The sequence below is a fragment of the Streptopelia decaocto genome (genome assembly GCF_964273445.1).
Source record: "Streptopelia decaocto genome assembly, chromosome: 10".
Lineage (NCBI taxonomy): Eukaryota > Metazoa > Chordata > Aves > Columbiformes > Columbidae > Streptopelia > Streptopelia decaocto.
In genome coordinates, this window is record NC_138665.1 from 15,788,221 (window position 1) to 15,813,870 (window position 25,650).

General features: G+C 41.9%; 1 protein-coding gene across 2 annotated transcripts in view; it reads right to left on the reverse strand.

Moving 5' to 3' along the window:
- The window catches only part of FGF13 (fibroblast growth factor 13), a gene marked incomplete at its 5' end in the record, with an annotated part of 238,418 nt that overhangs the window by 211,903 nt on the left and 865 nt on the right, over nt 1–25,650 (reverse strand). For both annotated transcript variants that reach the window (XM_082062312.1, XM_082062310.1), the window contains one exon: nt 25,204–25,479. In XM_082062312.1, coding sequence (XP_081918438.1) covers nt 25,204–25,252 — 49 coding nt within the window. The remainder of the gene's footprint in view (nt 1–25,203; nt 25,480–25,650) is intronic.

Below are 25,650 nucleotides of genomic sequence, written 5' to 3' on the forward strand. Positions count from 1 at the left end.
GACTTCCAGCTTAACATTTGAAACCACTGCTACACAAATGCAACCTCATCCAGTCAAAGGTCAAACCTGAAACTCTGATTTCCATCAGAGAGAATATCGAATAGTGCACAATGGAACTATCACTACCAAACTTCAATATTCTACTTTACTCCTTCAAGACACTGAAGACATTTTCTCCCCAAACCTCTGCCAAGCATGGAAGACACACTGGGAATCTACCCATTTGTCCATCTATTTGATAAGCTTGTTACACTCACGGCCATAACAGAAGGAAGATGCAAAATGCTTTGATCCTTAACAGACACAGAATTGAGAAACTTACTGATTATACATGTAGCATATAGTTTTCAGCAGGTATAACCGAAGGTAAAGGAAAGGGAAGGATGGGTTAAGTGCACAAGGAAATGTTCTGCCCAATCTTCACTGGAATGCCTTTCTTTATCACTATAGAGATAGACATGACTCCATCAAATGCAGTGATTTATGCAGCCTCTCCCCAGTTAAAGAAAGGTTAGAGATTTGTTTTTTTAAAGCAAAAAAAAGGGGCTTCTAGAATCTACTTTTAGAACAAAAGCTAAAACTCTTAAGACACTATCTACTATTTGTGGTTTTGGGTGCCCATGTGAATGCTTGTAAAAGAGAGAAATAAGCCCTAGCACATTTAACACAAAGATGCTCTCCTTCCAATACATCAGCCACACTGGGTCAGACCAAAGCTGCGCTCAGTATTCAGTTCCTAAAGTACCCAGAAAACACTCATGTTTAAGTTTTTGCTTGGCTGAGATACTGGTAAAGCCTAATAGGTACAGGCGAAGGCAGTGGGTCAATATTCTTGCTGCTCAATAGCAAAGATAAGAGTGTTTCACCCTCTTACATAAAAGTGTTTGCACATTTGCTTTCCAATTCAAAAGATGTTCTTCTTTAATTCCCCATTCCCTTCCCACATGCACATGCTTCAAGAAAAAAATTCTGAGCTAGTGATGAAACAAGCTCTAGTCTCATAAAATCAGCATAGGAGCTTTGCAATGGACTTAAACAGGATTAGAGCATTTCTCTAGATTAATAATGCTTAATAGCACACCTACCAAACAAATTGCCTCGTATACAGAAGCGATGACTCTATTTTTGTTGACTGGTCAATTTTTTTCCTCCAACACCTCTCCTCATCAGCATCTGCAGTGTCCATGCACATCCTACCCTACAATATTTTCTGACTTTCCCCCAATTTTCTGGCCTGTCTGACTGGACACGTGTGATGCTGAGTCAGGGACATAATTACATCAGGCAGATCAACAGGTCTCTGAATGCAAGAAATAAGGTGTGATCCCCCTCTGTCTCACTGAAGGTGCTAGTTTGGGTCATTTTCCTTTAGATAACACCATTTCCCATAAAACTTGCAGAAAGTGTATGTCTTAAAGTCCCATTGACTTTTCCCAGTTCAAGCTTTACATGGGTAAGAATGTTTGACAGATCAAGTGATTGCACACAGTACTATCCTTAAGAAACCAAACTAGGACATCATATTTTCAGCAAATGCAGAGGTTGAATATAATTTGTTGTAACTACAAATCTAAAAGCCTAAGGACTTATACTTCACCTTGCATTTGCTAAGAATTGCTGCTATGATGAATGTGCAGCAGTGCAAGCTAACAAGGGAGCCATAATCTCAACTATGAAGGCGGAGTGCTACTGGGATATATTTCCAACATTTTCTTATATTTCATATTATTTAGACTAATGCAAAGAATTTAACTTCACAAACATTTTTGCACCTTGGAAAATGACTGCAGATATCCATCACCAACCACAGACTCCTGCGTTTTGGACCAAGTGTTGTGAAAGGCAGCATTTTCTTAACAAAAGATATTGCTCAGACCTTTCCATTTATGAACATTTGCTGATAGGTTTGCCCCCATTTGTTCACTTATTAAGGCAAACAGAATTCCTGGAAATGTTTTTTTATGTCTCTATCCACCAACTTAAAAGTCACTATCACTGCAAAGTCAGACCCCGATAGCATCCCGCACTCAAATGTTTTGCAAGTACTGATCATATCAGTATATTCCTTTTTAATGTATGTATTTCAACAGCTCATCTTCAAGTTCTCTATCTACAGTTTTGTCAAAACAGCTTCAGAACTGCATGCTAAGCTTCATAATTGTGCTAAGTAACAGAATCTCATAATCCATAGGCATCTATGAAAACTGTCTGAACTATTAATCTTACTTCCCAATGCAAAGTAACCAGATGTCTGTATATACTACCCCTTAGAAGTTGTATTACTTTTACATAATGGCGTTAGAGCAACAAAGCCACTTAGTCACTCAGTAAGGCACATAGCCAGGATTTTTAATTACACAAACCAAAATATCTTTCTTCCTTTCAGTTTTAAACCATTAAAAACCAAAAGGTATAGGACCCTTTTCGTGGCTAAACACTGTTCAGATATTTCTACTTATGCTGTGCAGACAGTTCCCATTCCAAATTGAGCTTTTGCATACAAGGGCAGTGCAGAGGGGCACTAAGCTCTTCAGACACCCATTCCACAGTTTCTCACACCCTGGTGGTTCTCCATCCTTGTGTGACAACACTGGCCATGCTGGGCACCACTCTCAAATCATCTTATCACCATGAGCTTTCACCTTTGCAACCACTCCGCTGCAGCAATGACATGAGGACGGAGCTCATATCCCCAGCCACGCTCAGCAGAAAGGCTTCAATCCCAGCTGCTGTAAGAGGCAGGGAAGCTACACCTGTGCTTGTGTGGGTACCACACCACAAGGTTGCACATCAGGTTGGGAGCCCGTGGCCCAGAGCCAACTGCAGCAGACATTGCCCAAATAAAATCATTCTCAAATCTGTGCCCATTCAAACATAAGATGGGACCTGCAAAACAGCTGGAGTGATAAGCAGCAGCAAGATAAATAATAGCACTAGATCTGTGTAACAGGTTTATGTATATCCTTACATTTTTATACACAAATAAATATTTTACTTGTCTGATATGCATTATTTTGACCATATGTTACCAGGTATCATACTACCAGCCCAACTGGTTTTACTTCCCACCCTGCTACCCCCATCTCTTTGCAAGTCAAATATTTTTGAGTCTTCAGCTGGTTTCAATGAATATAATAACGTAATGAATCAATTTTTGGTTTATTACCTTTAAGGTATCTTCTGCCTCTGATTACTTCTCAGTGTACAAAATTCACATGCAATCTGGAATATATAGGGCATACAAACTAATAATTATATAGGAAAGAGGTACCATTTAAATGTGTACCATTTCCATTTAAAATCCTGCTCATGTTTCTTAACATTCTGTATTAAAGCTGATTAAGGTTATATACTAATATTGCCTTGTAACTGCAAGAATAAAATTTAATATTTAGTCCAAAGTTAATGAGTATGTATAAATCAGATTAACAGGGAAGCTATGAGTTATAATGAAATATGATTTGCTGCACTGAAAACCTAGAAGAAGTTATCTTGTAACTTGTTAGATATTTCTAATTCTGAGATTTAAAAGTTAGTGCCACAGGTGGCAAAAGAAATGAGCAACAGTCAGCTCAGGCACAGAGATGGCTGTAGCCAGTCTTTTAATCCCTCTCATGCCAAGAAGGGCCATCTGAATGCCATTTCCACAATGTCCTTGAGATCTTCAACATTCATAAGCAGGGGAATAAGAAATCCAGAGGATGCTCTTAAATCAAGGCATGAAACGCAAACCCCACCAGGGTAAGTGTCCCCTCCTGCGAGAAACACACTCTGGGTGCAGGTGTCAGCACCAAGGTTTAGCCCAACTTCTGAGCAGGACAAGCTAGAATGCAGCAAACTTCGAGGGCTACTGCTCCATCAAACAAGTCAGCTCTGTTCTCCTCAAGTCAGATGAATTACACAAGTCACACAAACCCACCTGGGCTTTCAGTTTGGGCTTTGTTTTCACTATAGAATACAAATCACTAATATTTTAAAGGATAATCACTAATATTTTAAAGGATCCACTATGAAAGTGGTACCATTTTAATACCTCTGTGAAGGAAAAACAGAACAAGACCATATGTGACTGCAGTTTTCCCTGACTTTGACAGTTGCTTCACAGCCGCTGGCCACAGTCACATCTGTGCACAGATTAACACAAGACTCAGATGCCAAATAAGCCTGCTCAAGTGAACCATGAGTGGTAACAGAACAGCAAAGAACACAGAATTTGTCTGATGAAAGCCTAAAGACAGCATAGCAATTACAAACGTACTCTGAAATACCAGCCCCATTTGAACATATATTTAATATCTACAGAACGTCATCACCAGAAAGAGATCAAGCCTTCTTAACATTTTGTTTCAGAAGGTGCGCACCTGTATTTCTGAAGAAGTGCAATTTGTTTATTTTTACAGAGATGTAATTAACATCTACAGAGTGGATAATATCCTTCACATCTGGTTCTGCTTACTGATTTAGCCAATCTTTAAAAACGGAGGCATGCAAACTGGAAAGCCAGACTCATTACCTTTGCAACAAAGACCACCAGTGGATTCCCACCAGGACTTGGCCGTATTAACCTTAGTTTTAAATTACAAAGTCACAGATGTACTCATCAGTTGCTTGATGAAGATTCATTTGCCAACCTCATCTCACAAAAGGAGTAATTAACATGCAGACATTACAGGCTGATGATTGAAGTTGTTATAATGCAGGACTATGGACAAATAGTAAAGGCACCTGCGTATCTGTAACAACTAAAAGCTCTCTCAAAAGTTCCAATTAACCAGCATAATTGCAAGACATTAAGTAAAAAGCACCGAATTGCGTCGGTCATAGGCCTATTCTGTGCACAGTCAGACAAATTAATTAATGCCTAATAGTGCAGCACTGCTATAGCCATGGTGGTTTAAGGACAGAAAGAAAGGACTATATCATTTTTTGACTAATTTATTAGAAAGATTGAAGAAGTCTTTGGCACGCACCCCCTTCACCAGATCTGACAAAGCAGAAGCAAACTCCAAGCTAAATACAGGTTATAGGCAATTACTCTCAATTAACCTAATTATCTTATTCAATTAGGCAACTTCAGCAAAAGGATGGTTAGCACTGGTGGAGGGAAGGAGGACATTGAGGGGGAGAGATGAAAGGTTGGCAGCTGTCAAGCAAGGAGATGGGACCTGAGGAAGAGAAAAGGGTCAGCAAGGAGTGAACTGAGAGAATAATAGATCACAGAAGCACAAACAAGGGCTTTGGCGTTTCCAGACACACTCCGGCTCCAAAAGCCAAAGTTGTCTATTAAGTCCAGAGAGAGAGGCTGAATTTGATCAGCCTGCACCAGATTCAGAGTTCTTCTGACTACCGAGGACACACACCCCCATGACAGCCTCTCAACAGGAGGTCTGAAGACAGACAGTGTGAAAATCCCTGAGAAATTCCAGAGGAACATCCTGGGATCAGCTGGGTTGTGCAAATCCACCTGGAAGCTAGTGTTGATGCACAAGGCAGCAGCTTGCCTGCAAGGCCAGCTCCAAATTAACTCCAGGGCACTGCTGCTATGGGACCCATGAAGCAGTGAACGGCTGGAGACATTCCTCCCCAAGGCACCGCTTCCCTCTCCGTTCTTGTGCCAGATGCCTGTATCAGCCTGCAAGAACTATTTGTCCAAAACCCTCCTTTTAATCTATTTTCCTGAGTGTTCGAAAGACCAGAGATGACCCATGATAGACAGGACAAGAAAGCCATCCATGCCCTTATCAAGAGACTTCGTTGAGCAGCATGTTTGATGCACTGCTGGAAAACTTGGTATTTCAATGTAGAAAGGTTTAAGTATAAATTTTAAACTGCATCTCTCTAATAATACCAACATTACCACATTACCTGCACCGCTTTGTTTTCCTGTCACTTTTAGGGGTGCACGGCACCACACATCGCACTGCAGAATGCTGCAGGCAAGTGCCAGCTCCCCTCCAAATGGATCTGTAGATTCAAGTTGGAGGAAGGGCTAAGCTATGGGATCCAGCAGCAAGCTGACAGACACACAGCTTCCAGGTCCCCAGGCTGTGACTCTGCACAGAGTTGTGTCTTTTCCATGCAGTTGTGCCAGCCTGTTCTCAGCTGGAATCACAAAACGCAGAGCATCTTGCAGTGTGCACTGCAGGTGCTTCCACTCCATTCTACAGAGGGTGCTTCAGCATCCCATGGTGTGGGTAGGTCCTGTACATTTGGAGGCCTATCCCAGCATGACCATCCTTCAAAATCCAAATTCACTGCTATAAAGCAACAACAACAAGCCACCACCAGACAACACACACCAAACAACAAACACCAAACCACAGAAATGTTGACTCTGTAGTAAGAACAAAGTTACTTAGGAAAAAAGGTGAAAGCTGTGTGTAGGGAGGGTCTCCTATCAAAAAAAAAAAAACTAAAAAAAAAGTTTATACATTTTCTGGCTCTTGATCTTTCTCAATTTTCCATTTTACCACTGTCATTTAACAACTCGCAGGCATTTGCTAGAGTTGCTCCTCTCCAGACACTTTCCTTCCCCTCTGTTTGTTTTCCTTGCAGCCACCCAATAGTCAAAAGCACTACACACACACACACATAAAGCATCCAATAACCAGGTAAACACAGTGTATTTACAGAACAACTCCACCACAGATGCATTACTGAGGACCTGTGGATTTAACCTGAGCATATTTACCAGGAACAGAAAAATAAAAACTTGGACAAGTAAAACACAAAAGTGTTGGTAAATGTCAAGGGCAAAAGAAAACCCCACAAGCATTAGACAAACTTTACACGGGGACTGGTTTCCCAGAAAAGGATATAATGAACATGTGATAGTACTGGAAAATAAGTGCCCTTGTAAGGTACACTAATATAATCTCTCCCCTCCAATGAAAAGCACTAAGATTTCATGCTAAGATTCTTCAGCAGCTAAGTGTTTCTAAACATATTCAGGGACAGAGAGATGCTATTTTGGAGATGCCTGGAAATGTCTTCAGGAGACAAAAATGAAAACAAAGAAAAAAACCCAAGTCAGTCGATGACAAGTAATAACTGTATAATCCTGAGTCTGTATTGCCTGTCCGAACGTCAGCAGTTAAATGCACAATTCTCCTCTGACGTTTTGCTTTCATGATTGCCTGCCTACTCAGTGCTCAAGCTACAAATTTGTTCAGCTCATCCTGATCTGTTGAGAAGTTTTATCAGTATCTCCCTATTTAATAGCAACACTGCTACGTGACAACACAAACAAAACATGAACAGTTGGAGTAATATATAGATTTCCTTGCATAACCACCAATATAAGGAATAAAGACAGTTTGAGGATGCATATGGTCATTGAAAAGTTTTTCCACTGAAATGAGAAGCACCATGTTGTGCAGACCTTATTATTAATGAGAAGAATTTGCTTAGCTAAGCAGCCTGGAAAATCTAGTCTTTTGGGGATCTACTTTCAGTGTGAAAGCACTGCGGTGAAGCCCATACACATGAAGCAAAGAAGAAACCCCTGAAATGTGAAATATTAAATAGGTACTATTTGACTAAGGAAAGCTTCCACACATTATGTGCTTTACACTGAAAAAGGACTTAATGATTTTGAAGACAACTATCAGTATCTAGTAGCTCCGCAACTGCAGGGATACACTCCACCACCCCTTTTGCTTCAAACCAGAACACAGGATATTTTTTCATTCAACACATAGATGTAATGACTTAGAGAGTACCCTGCCCATAGAAACATGCGTGTACCCAGTTTAAAAAACAAAACAAAACAAAACACAGAAGCACAGGTTTTACATTTTGGTATAAATTTAAAAGCTAGGAAATTAGGATGACAGTCAACTACGATAAACTTATTCTGGCCAGCTCTTCACCTTTATGAAGATAAAAAGGTTAAATCTGATCAGAAAGGTTTAATTTACATCCTACCCATTATTCTTAGGCAGAGGACACAGTGTGGAATAATTTTTTGGGCTTTAGATAAGTACTCTTTAAAATGTCATTTCTGATAGGTTATGCACAGTTTCATAGTTTTTTTCTTTTAATTATTATTACTACTTCACATCAGAGACAACTAATAAATCATCTCACTGTACCACCTGTATACTCCTGCCTATTTACCCAGCTCCTCCTTGAAGAAGCCCATTAACTTAAGGAAAAAACACAGAAGATTTAGAGATGAAAGTGAATAAAATTACCCAGAACATCCAATACCTACCACAGGGCTACAACACAACATTTTGTGTACAGCAGGGACAGATTTGTGAACTGCCCTGGACATCGCATGCAGACCCCAATTTAATTCGCACCCACATCTCCCATAAATACACAGTACCCTTAAGCCAGGTCACTAATGCCTGCAGCACGGCAGGGGAAGAGTCATAAATATTGATGCAGGAAAAATAAATGAAATTTTAGTGGGGGGGTGAGTCCTGTCTGTGATGCTCCAGGAGCCTTAGTGCCATCAAGCACTTTGTGGTGTCAAACCATAGTTTAAAGGCTGAATTTTATCCCAGCTCACAGGTCCCATCTGTGCCAGTCAAGGCCTCCCATCCTCCATTTCAGCCCATTAATATAACACAAAGTCAGGAGCCTTCTTTGGCCTCATCACCACTTCAGGAAAGGACTCATGCTCCTCCTGATGAGGGTGTGAGAGAAAGTGCTTTTCACATGCCAGGAAAGCACAAACTCCTTCACCTCTAAAATCCAAAGTCCAGCACCAGCCAGCAGAATCTGTGTTTTGAAAAAATTGATTTAAAAAAAAAGACATGGTTTTCTTGTTGAAAAAAGCCTTCTAATAATGGACTGTATAGATTACAGCTATTTCCATTTGGTGCTTAAATAGCACAAAAAGCAGTTCTTGACAAATTAGGGTTTTTAAATAACTTAGGGTAGGGGAAAAAAAAAATAATCACAACCAATTCATTTATTTGCAAGGAAAAGTCTCCCAGTAATCATCTCCTTCATAAAGGAGAGAAAACACAGAAAAATTGTGCTCTACCCACTAAAATTCAAGTTTTACCACAGAGGCCAACAACAGACAGTGAGAACTGAACTCAGTAAGTCACTAACTGATTATCTCCCCTAGAGAACAATGCTGCTTTCCTATCAAGAACACACAGTTATAGGTCTCTGCAAGAAATAGTTCAGAAATACAATGTGCAGATAATGTAACTGAACAAATATCTCACGGAAATGAAGGACACAAAACTTCAAATTAAACAGTGCCTGAATTGTCTTTGTCATTGACCACCTCTTATACCAGCTTAAACCACCACAGTTAACAAACCCAACCTAGAACTACAACTACACCATCAAACATGGGGCAGCCAAAGTTTGCACCCAACTGGACCTTATAGACAGAAAGACATGGTTGCTTGCATGTTTTTTATTCAATATCTGCTAGTCAATGTGTTGTATTGTTATTCAAACAGTTCTCACTGGTATTCAGGTTATCTACAATTTGTTTGATCAGCCCAACCAAGAGAACAGTAAACTGCAACTGGGGTGGCAGGAGGTGGGAACACACTGAAAAAAAGCCTATATGGACCTGTAGAGAAGGATATCTGTTTTTTCACTGTATATATGTCCATGCATAAGGAATCTGGGCTCTCTAAGGTGCATGCCTGAAGGCGCATCCCGTGAAAATGCCTCCAGACACCAAACCTGTACACATGTATAATTTATTTCTTGCATGAATGAGTAGTTTCAACACCTCTGGTGTTTGCCAAAGAATCAAAGCATGAAAAATTAAAGCAAACTGACTACTCTCGTCCCACAGCAAAAACACATGTCATCACTCATCTCTGTGGCTACGGGCGCTGAATAATCCTCCATTCATTCTAAAAGCAAGGACCAGCAACCCAAGGAGAAAAATATCACAGGTAGTATAACGGAAACAAAAGTTAAAAATTGGCATTTAAATACCTTCAGCCTCACATGAAAAAGTACTACTTACAGTAATCAATAGGTGTCATGTCCCCTCAAACTGGCAATTTTCTGCATGACCAAACAGGAATATTGTTGCCCACTAGAAACCAAATACCACCAGTACATCAGCATTTCAGGGTAAGACTCACCTTGAAACGTTTACCTCTCAATGCTGGAAATCTTTGAGGCTTTTTGAAACCACAGATGGATTAATAAAATTGACCAAATGTGACAAGGGACTAAAACAGCTCTTTTTTTCTAAAGCCAATGGCAAAAATCAAACAAATTAAAACTATGATCCCAGTCAGTTTTAGTCAATTATTAGCACCTCAGGCAAAATACTGCTAGAGTAGAGTTGGTTTCCAGTTTAGCTATCAGTATGATGAGGGAAGGGGCTGGAAGAGATGGAGGAAGGCATTAATAGTAACAGAAACAAAGACGAGAGCTTCATCCACACTGTGGGCACTTTGCATCAACTTGCCATACCTGTCTGACAGCAAGCCTGGCCCAGAGCAAGAATAAAAGCAGGACAGAAAGAGGAAAACTTAAAGGGAAGCCAAAAAATACAACCAATAGGGTTTTTTTATTTTTAAATCCGTTTTAGCCAAATGTTCTCAGGAGAAACATTTTCAATGGGCGTGTGATAAAAGCACCTTGCACAGAGCACTACAGACATTCCGTGGAAATCAAGTCCTCTCACCTACCCAAGCAAAGCAGGTGTGCTGGGAATATTAACACCAAATAAGACTGAAAAATCCCACTAGATTGGCAAGTGCCACATCAAACCATGTGATGAGTCTACCAAGGACACCCTGCATATCTACATGCGATCTGCATTATGGAATCGCGTCAGCTGGCTTCATCCAGGATAATAAAATGTAGTCAATGTGACAGCAGTAATGTCTGCAAGGGGCTGGAGGAAAGAAGGCAATAACTACATCAATACCAAGAAATTAATTTTGCCTAAGGCAGTGTGCTTATTTTACAAGACACCTTGCAACAAGAGCAGCGTGTCAGTCACATCAACAGCACAGATACATCAGCCACAGGGCACTTAGCCAAGCAGGCTGGACCACCAAGTAATACTGACAGAAAAAACATACAGGATGATGCTTTTCTGAACACTGCTAACTGGAGCAGTCCAAATCAAAAAAAAAGAAAATAAAACAAAACCAAAACCAAATGATCAAACAACAGAAAAAAATCCCTATAGCACAGAAGCTAAAAATAAGATTTGGCAATACTGCCTTTCATCAGCTCTTCCCCTGGGCCTGAAAGGGAAGAGCTTGCAGCAAGTAACACCTGACATCACTTTGGATCCAGGATCACAAACAACACAACTCATCAGTTCCCAATAGTTCACACGCAGCTTGAGCAAAGATATTGTTTTCCTGGGGACGAAAAGAAGACTGATAAATTATTACAACCCTAAAAATATCATGGAGTGACAAAGTGGAAGGCTGGGTCCAGAGGCTGATTTTTCTGCCTCTTCTTGTGCACATGTGCTTGATGTGCATGTGAGTTGTGTGTTAAGACATGGCAGATAGGACCAATTGCCCATTTTGGGGATAAGGACGGAACTTTTCTTTGCAGGAAAGACTAGCAAGGTACCCAGTCTTCTTTTGCTGTACCCTCCAGTGGTTTAGGCTGACCAAAAGTAGGTCCTTATGATTTATGAGGCCCTTACAACAGCACAGGAAGGATTTACACGTTTGTCATCCTACCTCAATTTGTGGATAGTATCCCACAGAGGCAGAGAAACTGAAAAAGGGGCCAGTTTCCAGAGGCAGCCAAGGCACAGGAAATAATTAGTGAACTATATTAGCCTACTGAGAGATGGACAACCATGAGTCTTTGCAGTGTGAGGTTTCCTTCACACATACCATTAATTGCTCTTCCAGAGGAAGGGAAAAGAATCAAGACACAACCTGATTCCTGTAGGACAGGCTGAAGAAAACACTAAGCCAAGTACAAGCAAAGAGGAATGTTTAATACCACAGCACCTAGCAAAATGCATGTTATTACAAAAGATGGGAACTCAGCTACCACAATGCCATATCAAAAGAAAGCTCCTAAAGGTTTCAGTCTTCTACTTTAAAACCTGCCCTGCACCCTTCTCCTATGTCTGCATGTCCTGATCAATTAGCTTACGTCAAAGCCTTGTTACACACACACCGAATTTTAATTGATTTACTCAAGTCAGTGAGCAAGGAATAATTACATCTTGAAAAACAAAGCCAGGCAGACTAGGGCAGCCCACTCCATTGCCATGAGACTTAAAAGTTCAAAACAAAGGCGGATCTGGTTTCATCCCACAGTTTGATCATAAGCTTCAAACTGCTTGAGATGCTGTCTTAGCTGAGCCTAATCATAAGCCAACCCACTGTTTTTTCATATCAGTGCAGCCAGGGTATTAAGCCTACAAGTACAGTCATGTTCCATTTAAAGCTATTGTTTATCTGGCAATAAACTTGCACTAATCAAAGTGGGTGAATTAGCTTGAATTTATAAAGCATGAGCCGTTCTCTCTACATTGTATAACAGACACACCCTATAGCATATTGCAAATCTGAATACTGGTTAGAAAACGCACACAAAACTAATATTTCCATACTTTGTGGAGGTTTTAGACAGGGTCAAAAATTGATGCCACCACCTTTTAAAGATTCTTTATTCCCACCATATCCACCAAGGTATTAACCAACCTTTGAGTCAGAAATTCTTATGCTTATGGATAAAGTTAAAACATAAATGACGAAGAGATAAAGATGAAGAGAATGGAAGAGACTGAATTACATACTTTTGATACCATAGTTCCCAAAGCCAAATTTTGAAGCACAAACTACCATAATACAGTGGAAATTGAGAAGCGGCAGCATCTTATGTTGTAAAATTTCATGCCACACTGTTTCAGTGTAGCATCTTCCAGAAGACCTTTGAGGATGCAAACTAAACACAGCAGTCTGCTACCTTTTATTTACCAACAGGGTTTTCTGCTGGTTTGCAAGATCGGATTTCAGGAGCTAAGTTTGCCTTGTATACTTTAGTCTCTATCACGGCAATTCGTCTTGCACACACAAATCCCTTATCGCAAAATTAAGTCTCAGTAAAAAATGTAAAGTTTATTCTAGCCTAATTCAGGCTTATTTTAAAACACAACATTGATTCAATGCAAAAATACTACTTTTTCTTAAAAAATAAATAAATAAAAGACATTTAAAATATTCATCACAACAGCGGTCAGCACCTCAGCACTGTAAAATGCAAAGCATATCACACTCCCACTGAGGATATTACTCAGCAAAACTGATACTGAGCAGCACAAACCATGTTTCAATCTAACCTGACAACCTGACAAGAAAGTCCTGGTTTAAGTTCTGTTCTTTAGAAGGTGTCACCCAAATAAACACAGATGAGCTATCTAACCTGTAGAGTTACTCAAACACATATCCTGTCCACAGTGATACTTTAAAACATTTAGAAAAGTAAAAAAACCCAAGTAATTAAAGATCTTACTGATGAGGAAAAAACTCTTCAATAAAAAACATATATAAGAATCAGCTGTTTTACACTGAGTGTAATAAATTGCTGATGAATTAACAGGAACCATTTTAACAACTTTACGAAGGAAGAGTAATGCATTATCTTCTCTTAGTGACAGAGGGACTACCTGACAAACAGCTCATTCATGCAGGCTTGAATGAGAGGGATGAAAGTGTGCTACATTTTGGTGGTGTCTTTTATAAGCCTTTTGTCACTCAGCATTCCTTATACACATTGCTCCTTCTGAAATACATTTAACGTATGAATTTGTGATAGTATGAACAGGGATATGTGACGTTCACTGATACAGGGCTCAAACCAGACTGCTAAGTGGTTTTGGGCAAATGAAAATAGGAAACATTCAGCACCTTGCAGGACAGATTGTCAAGGCTTTTTGGAGTGTTGTAGGTTGTCAAAACCATCTTCTTTCACTACAGTCTGGTATTACTGCTAAGAGTCTCACAGACAGGGCTGTTGGTGATTCTTTGTTGCCAATACTACTACAGAAGATAACCCCATTTATGCCATTAAAAAATGTAAGTGTCTAAATCTTCTTTCAAACTGCTTTATCAGTGAAAGCAAGATTTGGCCTCCAAATCCAAAATAATTATATCTGATAATTATTCAGGTATGTCTTGTGGTAGCACACACTTTAAATTCAATGGAAATTTGTGTGTCCATCAGTCCACACATTACCTTCAACACTCCAGTAAGTGTGTCAGTCTCTGTGAAATTCCCCAGCTTTAGAAAAAAATCAAGTAGTAACCCCACACTTCACTTTTGGGGTCACAAGGCTCACGGACACTGGTGCCAGATGTGGGTTTTCACAGGAGCGGTTATTAGAGTAGCCCTTGTACCTGGCGCCAGTACAGGATAGATTTTCTATATGTACGTACACACCACACAGAGCTGTGTCTCCCTTCTTCTATTTTCAATGTAGCCATTAAACAATTTTTGTTTGTTTGTAGGCCCAGTTCTGTCTCTCTTAATTAGAAGTTCAGCCTCTCCTGCCACTTTACGATTTGGGTGTTTTTCTGACAATCTGCAAAGCTCCCAACTGGCGGAAAAGCTACTTAGGTAACCAACTCAGTGAATTAACCTGGTATGCAAAGCTGTATTTCCCTTTATACGCTGAGTATTTGCAAGAGCTCAAATGCTCATGGTTTTGCCAGCTCCTGCCAACAGTGATGATAAGCCCATATCTTTGGTCCTCTTATGAAAAGTCCTGGAGTTGCAGTGAGTTCATAAGCTTCTTTTCCTCCCGGTGCCTCTCTATGTCCATCTCTGTACCATCGCTCACTTCATCTCTCTCTTGACCCTGGCTCCACTGAAACCCTCTCACTGATCACCTCCTGCCTCAGCTACCCCATTGCTTCTTTTACAGTCTTCATAAATCCACACTCTGCAGTGAGAAAAATACATAGCCAGGCTATTATTACCCTCCCAGAAACAGCGATAAATTATGCCCATAATATCCCTTCTTCCATTACATTTTTCAGCTTCTTCATTCTCTCCACAGCCTTTTCAAAGCTAATTTTCTATCATTCAAAGTTGCACAGGGTTTGCTTTCTCCTGCCACTCCATCACACTTTCTCCCTCTTCCTTTCTCATCCCAGCATCTTTTATTCCTACCACAAATTGCAAAGCAATTGAAAGTTCATCTTTTGCCACACGACATGCATTGAAACAAAACAAAGATGCTTCCAGTCCAAAAAGCACATATACAACATCTTCCTGCCTCACTACAAAGCTTCCTGCCATCCTCAACTCTGACTTGAAATTGTGCCTTAAAATAGATAGATAGATAGATAGATAGATAGATAGATAGATAGATAGATAGATAGATAGATTCTTATACACCAAAATCTACTGCTGATATTGTTCAGAAGTGCCTAACCAATTTTTCTGGTCATACTCAAAAGTCTTGCAAAAGCATCCTGGGTTTTGGCTGGAGGGCTTCTCAGATCACAAGTGGAACAAGGACACAGATAGAAAACCTGACATGTCTTTTTCCTTAAAACAATGTCTCTTTCTCCTGAGTAGCTTCAATGAAGTTTTGCTTATGTCCCAATAGGGAAACAAATACAAATATTTAATCCCTGAAAGTTGCCTTGAAAGAAAATTGACTGTTTTCTCAGCTCTGCATAATCCTGCTCGCCTCACCGTTCACAGCTGCCACTCAAACAAAGTGTCCTGAACAAGAACGTCTACCATTCCGGAATGGGCTGCTAGGAAGAAGTACAATTCCACCTTCCTCCTGCCTTCTATGTTGTTCTCTTCTTGTTTATGAGACTTGGATACCCTATATGAAAAGACTTACACCAGTCTGTTACTCCCAACATCACAGAAATCTTATGATAGAAATTCCTCCCAAAGACAGATTTGTAAAAACAAAACAAGACCAAAACCTGTCTTCCAGCCAAAGAAACCAAGGATGCCGCTCCCCAGTGGCCCACTAACACAAGCCTGTAAGCTCAACTGGCCAGATACTGAGCAAACTCCAACATTAAAATACACTTACTGCTTTATCGGCCTCCCTGGACAGGAAGTATCCTGACACCAGGGTAGAACAGAAACAGGTCACACCTGATCTCAAAAATCTTTTCTCAGCTCCTAAGACTGGCATTCACCTTCTTTCTGCTGCTGTAGCCTTCCCATTAGGCGATCAGGAAAATTCCTGATTCCGGCTATTTTATTCCTTTTGACTTATTTCACTTTTACCCCCTTTCATTGACTTCCACTGAAATAAATACATAGAAAATAAATAAATAAACCCCACATTCTTTCTTCAAAAAGCCAACATGAGGCAGAGGAGGAAGAAAGGAAGCAAATGAAAGTCCTTCCAGTTCTCCTTGCCCCAATCACTTGAAAACAGTTCGCTATTTTTGGCAGGCTCTGAACATTCAGTCACTGGTATGCAAGATGAGAAGCAAACATAAAGCAGAGCACATGACAAACCTGCCCTGATTGCACATCAGTTTGGTTGCAGAGACCTTTCTCTTATTTACAGTCAGAAGTAATATTACTTCAACATCTGCAGCAGGGGGTGGGGGGTAGGAGAGAGCACCTTCTCTACATGGTGGTCCCAAACAATTGCAAGTCATGATTCCTCCAGGAAATGTATACTCCTGTAATTCCCACCAATACTACCACTCCCCAAAATACCATCACATCTTTATTTCGCTAGAAGAGAGACTTTCACAGTTCAGGTATTCCAGCTCTGCACCCCATAAGAAGTGACAACAACTCGCAGTGGCAATTGGTTCCATCATAGTTTTTTATTCTCTTGCAGCACTTGGAGGAACAAAGTATAAGTGACAGCAGTCTGGAGCACTGTGGATAATTACAATTAAAAAATTTAACATTTTCAAGGCAGTACTGTAGCACAGCTTGGGCAGATTGAGATGTAAGAGCAACAAAAGGAATTTCTGTGTCTACTGAATATAAAAGATAGCTGTACAGAAATGCACAGCAGATGTAAAATCTAAAGAAAAAGAAGCTTCTACGTAAGCAATTTGACAGCACATTGACAAGTGTGGAAGTAAATCCAGCCTAAGCTACTCGAACAAACATTGCAGCCAGTATCAATGAACTACATAGAGATTCAAGGGGAAAAAAAAGAAAAAGAGAAGGTCTCTCCACTTGTGCGTCTGCTGGGCAGGTAAGAGTGTGTTTGAGTCCAAACATGAGCAGACGACGTGCTGCAGTTTATGTGGAGCTCATTCCGCAACACTCCCTTAGCCCATCAGCTCTCCTCCCATGTCCTCTCCTGTTATGCTTTCCTTTCTGGTTCTTTCATGCTTGCTTTCCATTGTATCTTTCTTATTTTGGGGGGGAGTGGGAGGGGAGGGAGGGGAGGAAGTCCTTCCATTTTCTCCTTCATTTAACAAAAAAAATCAGAAATACTTCTACAATTTGAGGAAAGAAGTCACCTCCAACAGAAAAGGAAAAACTCTGAGGATTCAATACACAAAACACAGCGGGAAGGAAGGCACCAATTTAGTGCTAATCACCACCAGATTTGCAAATACAGGCTACAAGGGACAGGGGAAAACCTTTCACAACTCTTAAGCTTCTATAATTAAACCAAGCATGTGAATAAAACCTACATGAACCTCCCAGAACCAGCGAACTCTCAGCCATCACCTTCCTCTTCTGCCTCTCCCAGATGAAACCACTGACACACAGGAACAGCCTTCTTGTTCCAGGAGAAAGAGGGAGTTTTCCATTTCATTCCTTTCACTTGTCCCATTCTAATAAGAAGTGCAATTAGCAGGTTACCTTTGTCATCAGTTGAGGCTGAGCCATAAAACCCGCATCTGTCACCAAGTGAGGAATATGTTTAAGGTTTTGTCTTTAGTGTTCAACATCAGTTTTTATTGGCAACAAGTTAATTTTCCCCAAGTTGAGGGTATTTTGCCCACGACAGTAACTAGCAAGTGATCTCCCTGTCTTTATCATCTTGACCCATCTCATTTTCTCCCCATCTCGTGGAGGGTGGCGAGTGAGAGAGAGGCTGGGTGGCAGCTGGCCACGGTCAACCCACCACATGAGTGTTTTCCTTCTTGGCACAGTATATTTCAAGGGGATGGAGGAAGAAGAAGATTAGAAAAATGATCGCATGGGCCTTACAACTACAGCTGATTAAATCCCACATCTGCGTTGCCAGTCCCAGTTGCTAAATCTTACACGAACAGGGGGACAGGAGCCCACCAGCACGGTACAGCAATGCCATGGATTCCCTGGGCTGGCATCAGAGAGCGATGCACAGAAGTGATGCAGTCACTTTGCAAGAGCCAAGAAGTACCCGTGGACTACTCAGCTCAGATGAGGAATACACGAGGCGTAAGTTTGATCTGATCCCGCTAAGACAAAAGAAATTCATCTTAAATCGGGTAGCAACTAAAAGTACATGTATCAAAAATACCAAACACTGGTTAAACAATTTATTCCTAAAATGATCGACAGAGCCTTATATCAATTATGTCAAGCCTCAGCTGAAAAACATCTAGAGATTACTTGGGCCACAGAACAGATTAATCTCTATAAATACACTTTCATTTCAGCTACAATCACAACCACAGCGTCAAAGGTAATGAACCACCACTAGTTCAGAGTTAGTCAATCTTGAACAATGTATACATGATGCAACCCAGACCACTGGCAATTCAATTGCTATTTCAGGAATACCTTTTCTTCCCACTTCATTTCAGTCCCTCTCCTCCCTCCCATCTCAGAGTGATGCTCTAATTATTCAAACAACGTAAGCAGCGTTCAATCCATGCCAGCTTTTTCTTCCTTTAGCACTGACCTTGCCTTATACATCACTCTCACAAAACTAATTAAGTGGAGAACAGTCTCACTTTTCACTCTCTTCATGAAAAGAACTGAATTGTTACCTGCCTGAGGGTGCAATTCAAATTATTTTCACCTTCATTTCTCTCAGCAAAACAATACAAATATTGAGAAAGAATTTAAGGAAATCCTTTACCCAAGTTACCACACAAAAAAAAAAGTAAAATGATTATTGTAAATAACATACTCCTTTAGTTTTTTCATTTTGTTTTTTTAACATGTTTCTTTTCACATAAGCTTGGCCAAGACACATTTGGGGAAAAGTGGGGAATGTTAAGCCAAGAGACATAGTTGAGGAAAGAAAAACAACGGTTGGGGCACATAGACCCTAGAGCCAGGCTTAACTAAGAGGGATCCAAGTGGTTAAGAAAGCTTCAGTCCCACAAAATAGATCTGAAACCACTGGATTTATAAAAGTGTCCAGTAATCAGAGCAATTCATCTCTAATAGATGTTAACTCATGAAGATCCTAGTCTGAAAATACTCAGCTGTAGGTCACCTTGGATGGGAAGCTTGTCCTCCCAGATTTACAAATATTCTGTTTGTACACAGGATTGACCACATATCTATATTCACAGGGAATTTTATAAAAGCATGCACTGCTTGCAGGGAAGAGACTGAGCAACACGATTTGCCACATCTTTGCTCCTGAGGAAGTGTTTCATGGAACTCTGGAGCCATCCCTTCTCCTAAACACACTGTAGCAGTAACACACAATGAGGAACAAGGGGAAGAAAATTAACATTCATTTGACCCAAGACTACACTGCAGCAGAAAATTCCCAAAGCGTAGGGGCAAGATCAACGCCTTGCAGGAAATCACAGTAAACGGCACAAATACATCTAATGGAAAGTCTCCAGCACATTGTGGGTGGCCACAGAGAGGAGATGACAGAAGGCTGAGCCATACAAATCCTTATGCATCTGCTATGGATGCCAGTACTGACCCCTTTTCAGCCCCCTGCAACGCTCTCTGGGGCTACTCATCCTCCAGGCTTCATCTGCCTGGGAGTTTTTCCTTTTAAGATGAGATCTGGCATCTGTCAGGAAGCAACTATTATTAAGTTTTGCTCTAGAAGTAAAAAAGATTACTATCTTTTACTACATGCCAAACAACACAAATTATTTGCCACAGATAGCAGCCGTACAAGAACATGCTTTATAACAAGACCCGAAGTCTGGTTCGTGTCCCTAAAAATACTGCTTTGCTGTGAATTTCTTCAGCTAACACTGAAAACCATTGTAAAGCATCAGTGCAAATGTACTGGCATCTTGATCTCAAAGGCCACTTGCATTTTTTAATTGCTGGTGTTTTACAAACAGATGTCAGGGACCACCACCTTGGGATTTAGAGGGAAGGATGTTCCTTTCATAAATGTATCTTTTATAAAGAGTTACTGTAGTTTTGGAACCACAGTCACAGATAATGAGTCATAACAGGAGGTAGTTACTGTAAATATTCCAAGCATGGGGACATTAACAACCACCCACTAATCAGAGGCAATGCCACAGGCAGACACAGAGAACTCCCACTGGTGTCAATGGGAATTCTGAATGGACCAGGACCTCAGCCAAGAGCCGAGTATCAATTGTAACCTGCAGCATTAATATCCAGGATGGGGTGGGTTGTACCTCAGATTTTGGCTGTCACTTTCTAGTGGGCGATACAGGCAGCTATTCAAAGTGGATCTGCAATCTCGGATTTCATACAGGAGGCACAGAGCTTTCTAATGTGAAGTGAACAAAGTAAAACCATTGAGTTTAACTACTCATTCTTTAGCGTCATTAAACCTTTACAATACAAACACAAGTTCCGATCCCTAACTCAATAGTACCAATTGACCACAATCAGACTCAAAGCACTGCTGACAAACCTCTGCCTGAATGGAGAATCAAGTTCAGATGCCAACCTGCTGCTGCTGGTGAAGTCTGCTGGGGCTTTTTGTCCAGGATGCAAAAGAACTGGTGAGCAAATCTCAGATAAAATGACAAAGCAATGCCCTGACTCCCACCTGAGCTGCCCAAGCAGCAGATAAGTTGCTGGCACGCTGCTCCCTTCCCCCTTCTCACACGGGTGTGCACTTGCTGCTAATTTTGATTCCGTGGCCTCAGCCCAAGACATGGTCAGCTTACATGTCGCCTCTGCGCTGCTTGTCTTCAGTCCCTGAAGTAAGTTACTGTCTCATGATTCAGTACTATAGAAATATAACTGTTGAGATCAGCTGCTTTATTTTTGTCAGCTTTTCTACAGACCTTTCAATCATAAGTTGCATTATACTATATTTCCATAAAGCCAGGAAAAGCAGTAATAGATACCTCAAAATTCTGACTTCTATTTTTCCTCCCAAGCGCTTTCTTTAAGTGCTTTGTTTTCTGCTGTCACTAAATTAGAATAGTACCTCTACTTCCAAAGCCTTTACCCATACTGTCACTATTTCAATACACTCTTCTCAGATTAGAAGCTATCAGTGTCAAAAAATACTCCTGTTTTGCTTTCTGAAGAATAAAATATATTCTACATTTCCCCACTGCTTATGGCTGAGGTTATCAGACTTCTGGGCAAGGCTATAAAAGTTTCTTGCAGTGAGAGCACTGTGATAGAAAAGAACCCACGCCCCACATCAACAGAACATAATCCAACTGGTAAAAAGAAAAACAAATGCAGATGAATCTATTCCTCAGATTGTGTTTCAGGCTCTCTACTCCGTTCCTTGGCTTTCCTTGGAGGAGCCACACAAATTGCAAAGCAGCCTCTGGAAAGAGCCTGGCTGTAATATTAGACAGCATGAGCTCTTTAAGGCCCAGATCCAAAGTACAAGGATTTCAGCGGGTCTCGGCTCACTTTCTAATGCCCTATATTCTCCTACTGCCCCGTGCCCTCCCTCAAACAGAAGGTTATCAAATATTTAATTCAAAATGGGTTATGCTGATACAGCCCCAAGGCTCGCTTGGGGACACACTGGATACACTGTTCTCCAAGCGCAAAGCAAAAGCTTTTTGAGGAAGAATTGGCGAAAGTCATCTGTCCTGCCACACACCAGCTACATAGCAGGAAAAAACCCAATGGTGGGAACCGTGCTGCTGCCCATGGAAATTTACCCAGGAGTGTTTCTTGGGCACATAACTAACCTTTATTGAAGAAGAGCTGTTATCAACCACTAGACCAACACTGCAGGATGCTGAGCTGTTGTTACCCAGGTCCTCACCCTCCTGCTAACCTCAAAGAGAGCGCAAAGTGAGAAGAGACACGGGAACCTGCCCCGTGCTTGAAACCACCAGCACAGCCAGGACAAGGTTGCTCTCCAAACCAAGCTGCTTGCACCACAAACAACCCCCACACTGGAGCCACAGCACTGCCAATCTACCTTTGTGAGACAGCTTGGAGGCTACTGGGGCTCTCAGCATCCTGCAGCTTACTAACACAGTTTAAAAGAAATACTAATTCAGTGCCATAATCTTATACACAGACATTCACAGTTAATCCAGCATTTTGCAGAAAGTAAAGGTGCACATCCCTGGCTTCATTATGTTAATCCATAAGCTTTATTTAGATTGGGATAGTTAATTCTCAAACGTCCACAGACAGTTTTAAAAGCAGCCAAATTTTGAGCGAAACAGTCATCACCGGGTTTTCTAGGCAGGACTTCAAAGTGAGGCAAACAAACTCTGCAGCGAGCTGTTACTTTCCTCTTTGGCTTAAGAAAAGACGTTGAAAAACCTATTTATTTAAAAACAGATTTTAGTACTTCTGTTACACCAGCGCAACTCCACTGACAACACCACAGACTTTACAAAACAGGATCATTTAACTGAAAATACCCATTGCAAGACTGTAACCACTTGCACTAGATTGTGCTGATTCCTACCAAGACACACAGCTTTTCAAGGTTCCGTATAAATCAGGCTTTTCTACAAAGACCCACCCCAAAAGCTGGTTGTAGAAAGTGCCATTCAACATCTAATACAAAGCAGCACCTTACATTAGGGCTGAATGTTCCCCTTCCCAAGTTTTGTAGAGAAATACAGCAGTCTCATCATATGCACAACCTGCAATGCATTAGAAAGCTTGAGGGGTAAGAAAGGCTGACACTAGTCTCAATAAGAAAGTACTCACATTTATTATGCAAATATAGCCCGGAGAGACCTGTATTAACAGCAGGTATTAAAATTACATTGTACATCCTAAAAAATGTGGGGTACATGAACATATTGTATAAGCTACTCTCATATGACACCTGATTACATTGTTTAAAAGAGTGGTTAACTAACTCAAAAACATACAAGCTCCTGTCAGGACTGAAGTATACCCAGTGCCACAGTACAGCTGCTTCCTTTGCAGAAAAAGTACTATTTCACTGTTTAATAACAACCAACAACAAAATCAATCACCCTGTTTTTATTACGGCTAGGCACAAATTAAACATTTCCACTAAGAGCAATAACACTCACAATCACCAAAAGAAAATTCAGGTAATTCAGGAAAAAAAAAGCATTTCCTATTTTACTCTCTGACATAGTGGGCTAAAGAAGGCCATACAGCCTATACATTAACTGGCAAATACCACTGTACCTGAACCTTTTTAAAAGCATATTTCACAGACCGTAACCATCACTCACTTTTCTATAGTACCAAACTACCTCGTATGTGTACCTAAAACTGTCTCTTTGTGATAATGGAGAAAGTTTTAATACAAGCTGGAGGAGTGTACCAGCATCTGCTGGAAGCAGAGTATCAGCATAAACTGTTTTTCTTGGGATTCTCAGAATATACACCTCCTGGTACACTATCACTACAGGAATCAAAGCCTTGCCTAAGTCATTACTGACTCATTAACAGCAGATACAAACGCCTTTGTCCTTGTGTTTTGAAACACACGTTTCCCCCTATAAACAGGCAATTTGAAACATGAAGTTAAAATGTCATTAAAACTTGTAACTGTAGCACAAAACAGAATACATAAGATGGATTTTAAAAAATAAGCTTTCAAGCAAGTATAGCACAAGTATGTAGATTGTTTACGTGGAGGATTGTAACACAGTTCTAAATCATGCAAAATGATTCCTCAGAAAGGTGGGAATCTTTTGTTCTGCATCGTTTAATAAATTATTTAAAGAGCATCTTAGTGAATAAGGCCACCATAAAAACAAAACACTCAACGTCAAAGAAAATAATGTAAATACTTAAAAAAAAGATTTATTTAGAAAATATAAGGTTTTGCAATGTTTCTTAATTGTGAACTTTATTTTGTTGCTGGGAGAAATAAAAAAGAAAAAAATCTGATGAAAACTAAGGTTTAGAACAAAAGACATAACATAGATCTGCAAAGGCAGAGTTAGGGGGAAAAGAACATTAAAGAAAAAGGTCTCAACAATCCAGTGTTAAAGACAAACTTTCAAAATCGAGACACCAAAAAGTTTTTTAAAAATCATGAGAACTGTTTTGATTTGATCTCTCAGGCTGCTAAAGAACTAAATGACAGGAAAGCGCTCATTACATTTTATAAAACTGGTAGATAAGGAGCAGTATTTTCCTCTTCCCGGGAGGCCAAGAGCGCACCCTTCAATTGAGTATCCCAAGAGCACCGCACAGATGCACGTTTGAGCAGACGTACAGACCTATCTACAAATACACAGAAAAACTACTCGCTGGAGACAAACCCAGCGCACACACACCAGCTACTGATCGCATCTTCCCCTACACCCCTGAGCGCAGGTAACACCGCAGAGCGAGCGGCGGGGATGGGGGGCCCGTCCGAGCTGGGGGCAGAGCCACCTGTGCATGCACCCCCGGAGAGGGACACCTGCATGCACCCCCGCAGCGGGCACCGTACCCCGCCAGGCATGCACCCCCGGAGCGGGCACCCCCTCCCCTGCATGCCTCCAGCCGCCCCTGAGGGCGAGCCGGGTCGGTGCCCAGCCCCAACGGGGGGCGGGGGGGGGGTCCGCATGCAACCCCCGCCCCTCGGCACCGGCGGTGCCCCGGCTCCACGTCTCCATGGCGATGGTTTCCCCGCTCCGCCGCCCCGGCTGGGCCCGGGGCCGCCTGCAGCGCCGAGCACCCGCCCGGCCAGTGGCAGGGGAAGAAGCGAGGCCCAGCCGGCTCATCCCAGCGGAGGCTGATGGGGGGGCACTTACTTTCGGCGGTGCCGCATTGAGCCGGGCCACCCTCCCCCGTGCCGAGGTGCCGGTGCAGCGCCCCGCACGCCGGGCACAGACGGGTGCCGACTCCCCACCTGTGCCCGGGGCGGGGGTCCCCAGAGCTACGGACTTTCCCCGGAGCGGTGCCCTCCCTCCCCACCCCCCCCAGCCCAGTAAGGTCGGGCTGTCGCGATCGGGCCGGGGAACATGCTGTTTATCGGAGCGGCTGCGCCTGCCTTACCCTTGGAAGCATCTTTCTCTTCTTTGGGCTTGATCACCTTCCCGCTCATAGACCCCAGCTTGGGTGGGAAAATCCCCAGGAGCGTCGCGGATTCCGGCTGGACTCGAAAGAAACCTCGGGCGGGGGGACAGCGTGCGTGTGTGTGGGGGATCCTCTACGCCGAAAAGGCAGAAATAACACCAACAGAAGGGGAGGAGAAATAAAAAAGAAGAGGAGCCGGCGAGCTGCCCGCTCCCCGGCGCGGAGCCTCGGAGTCCGGCGGCGCCGCCGCGGTGCCTGTAGAAGCAGAGCGGGCGGTGAGCGGGGGGCTCCGGCAGCCGCAGCACCGAGCCCCTGCGCCGCTCGCCGTGCCGGAGACAAAAGCGATTTTCCCTGTGCCTGCCTGGCCCCGGCCCCCTCCTTCCCCCCGCCTCCCCGGCTCTGCCTCCCCTCCCCAGGGCCAGGGAA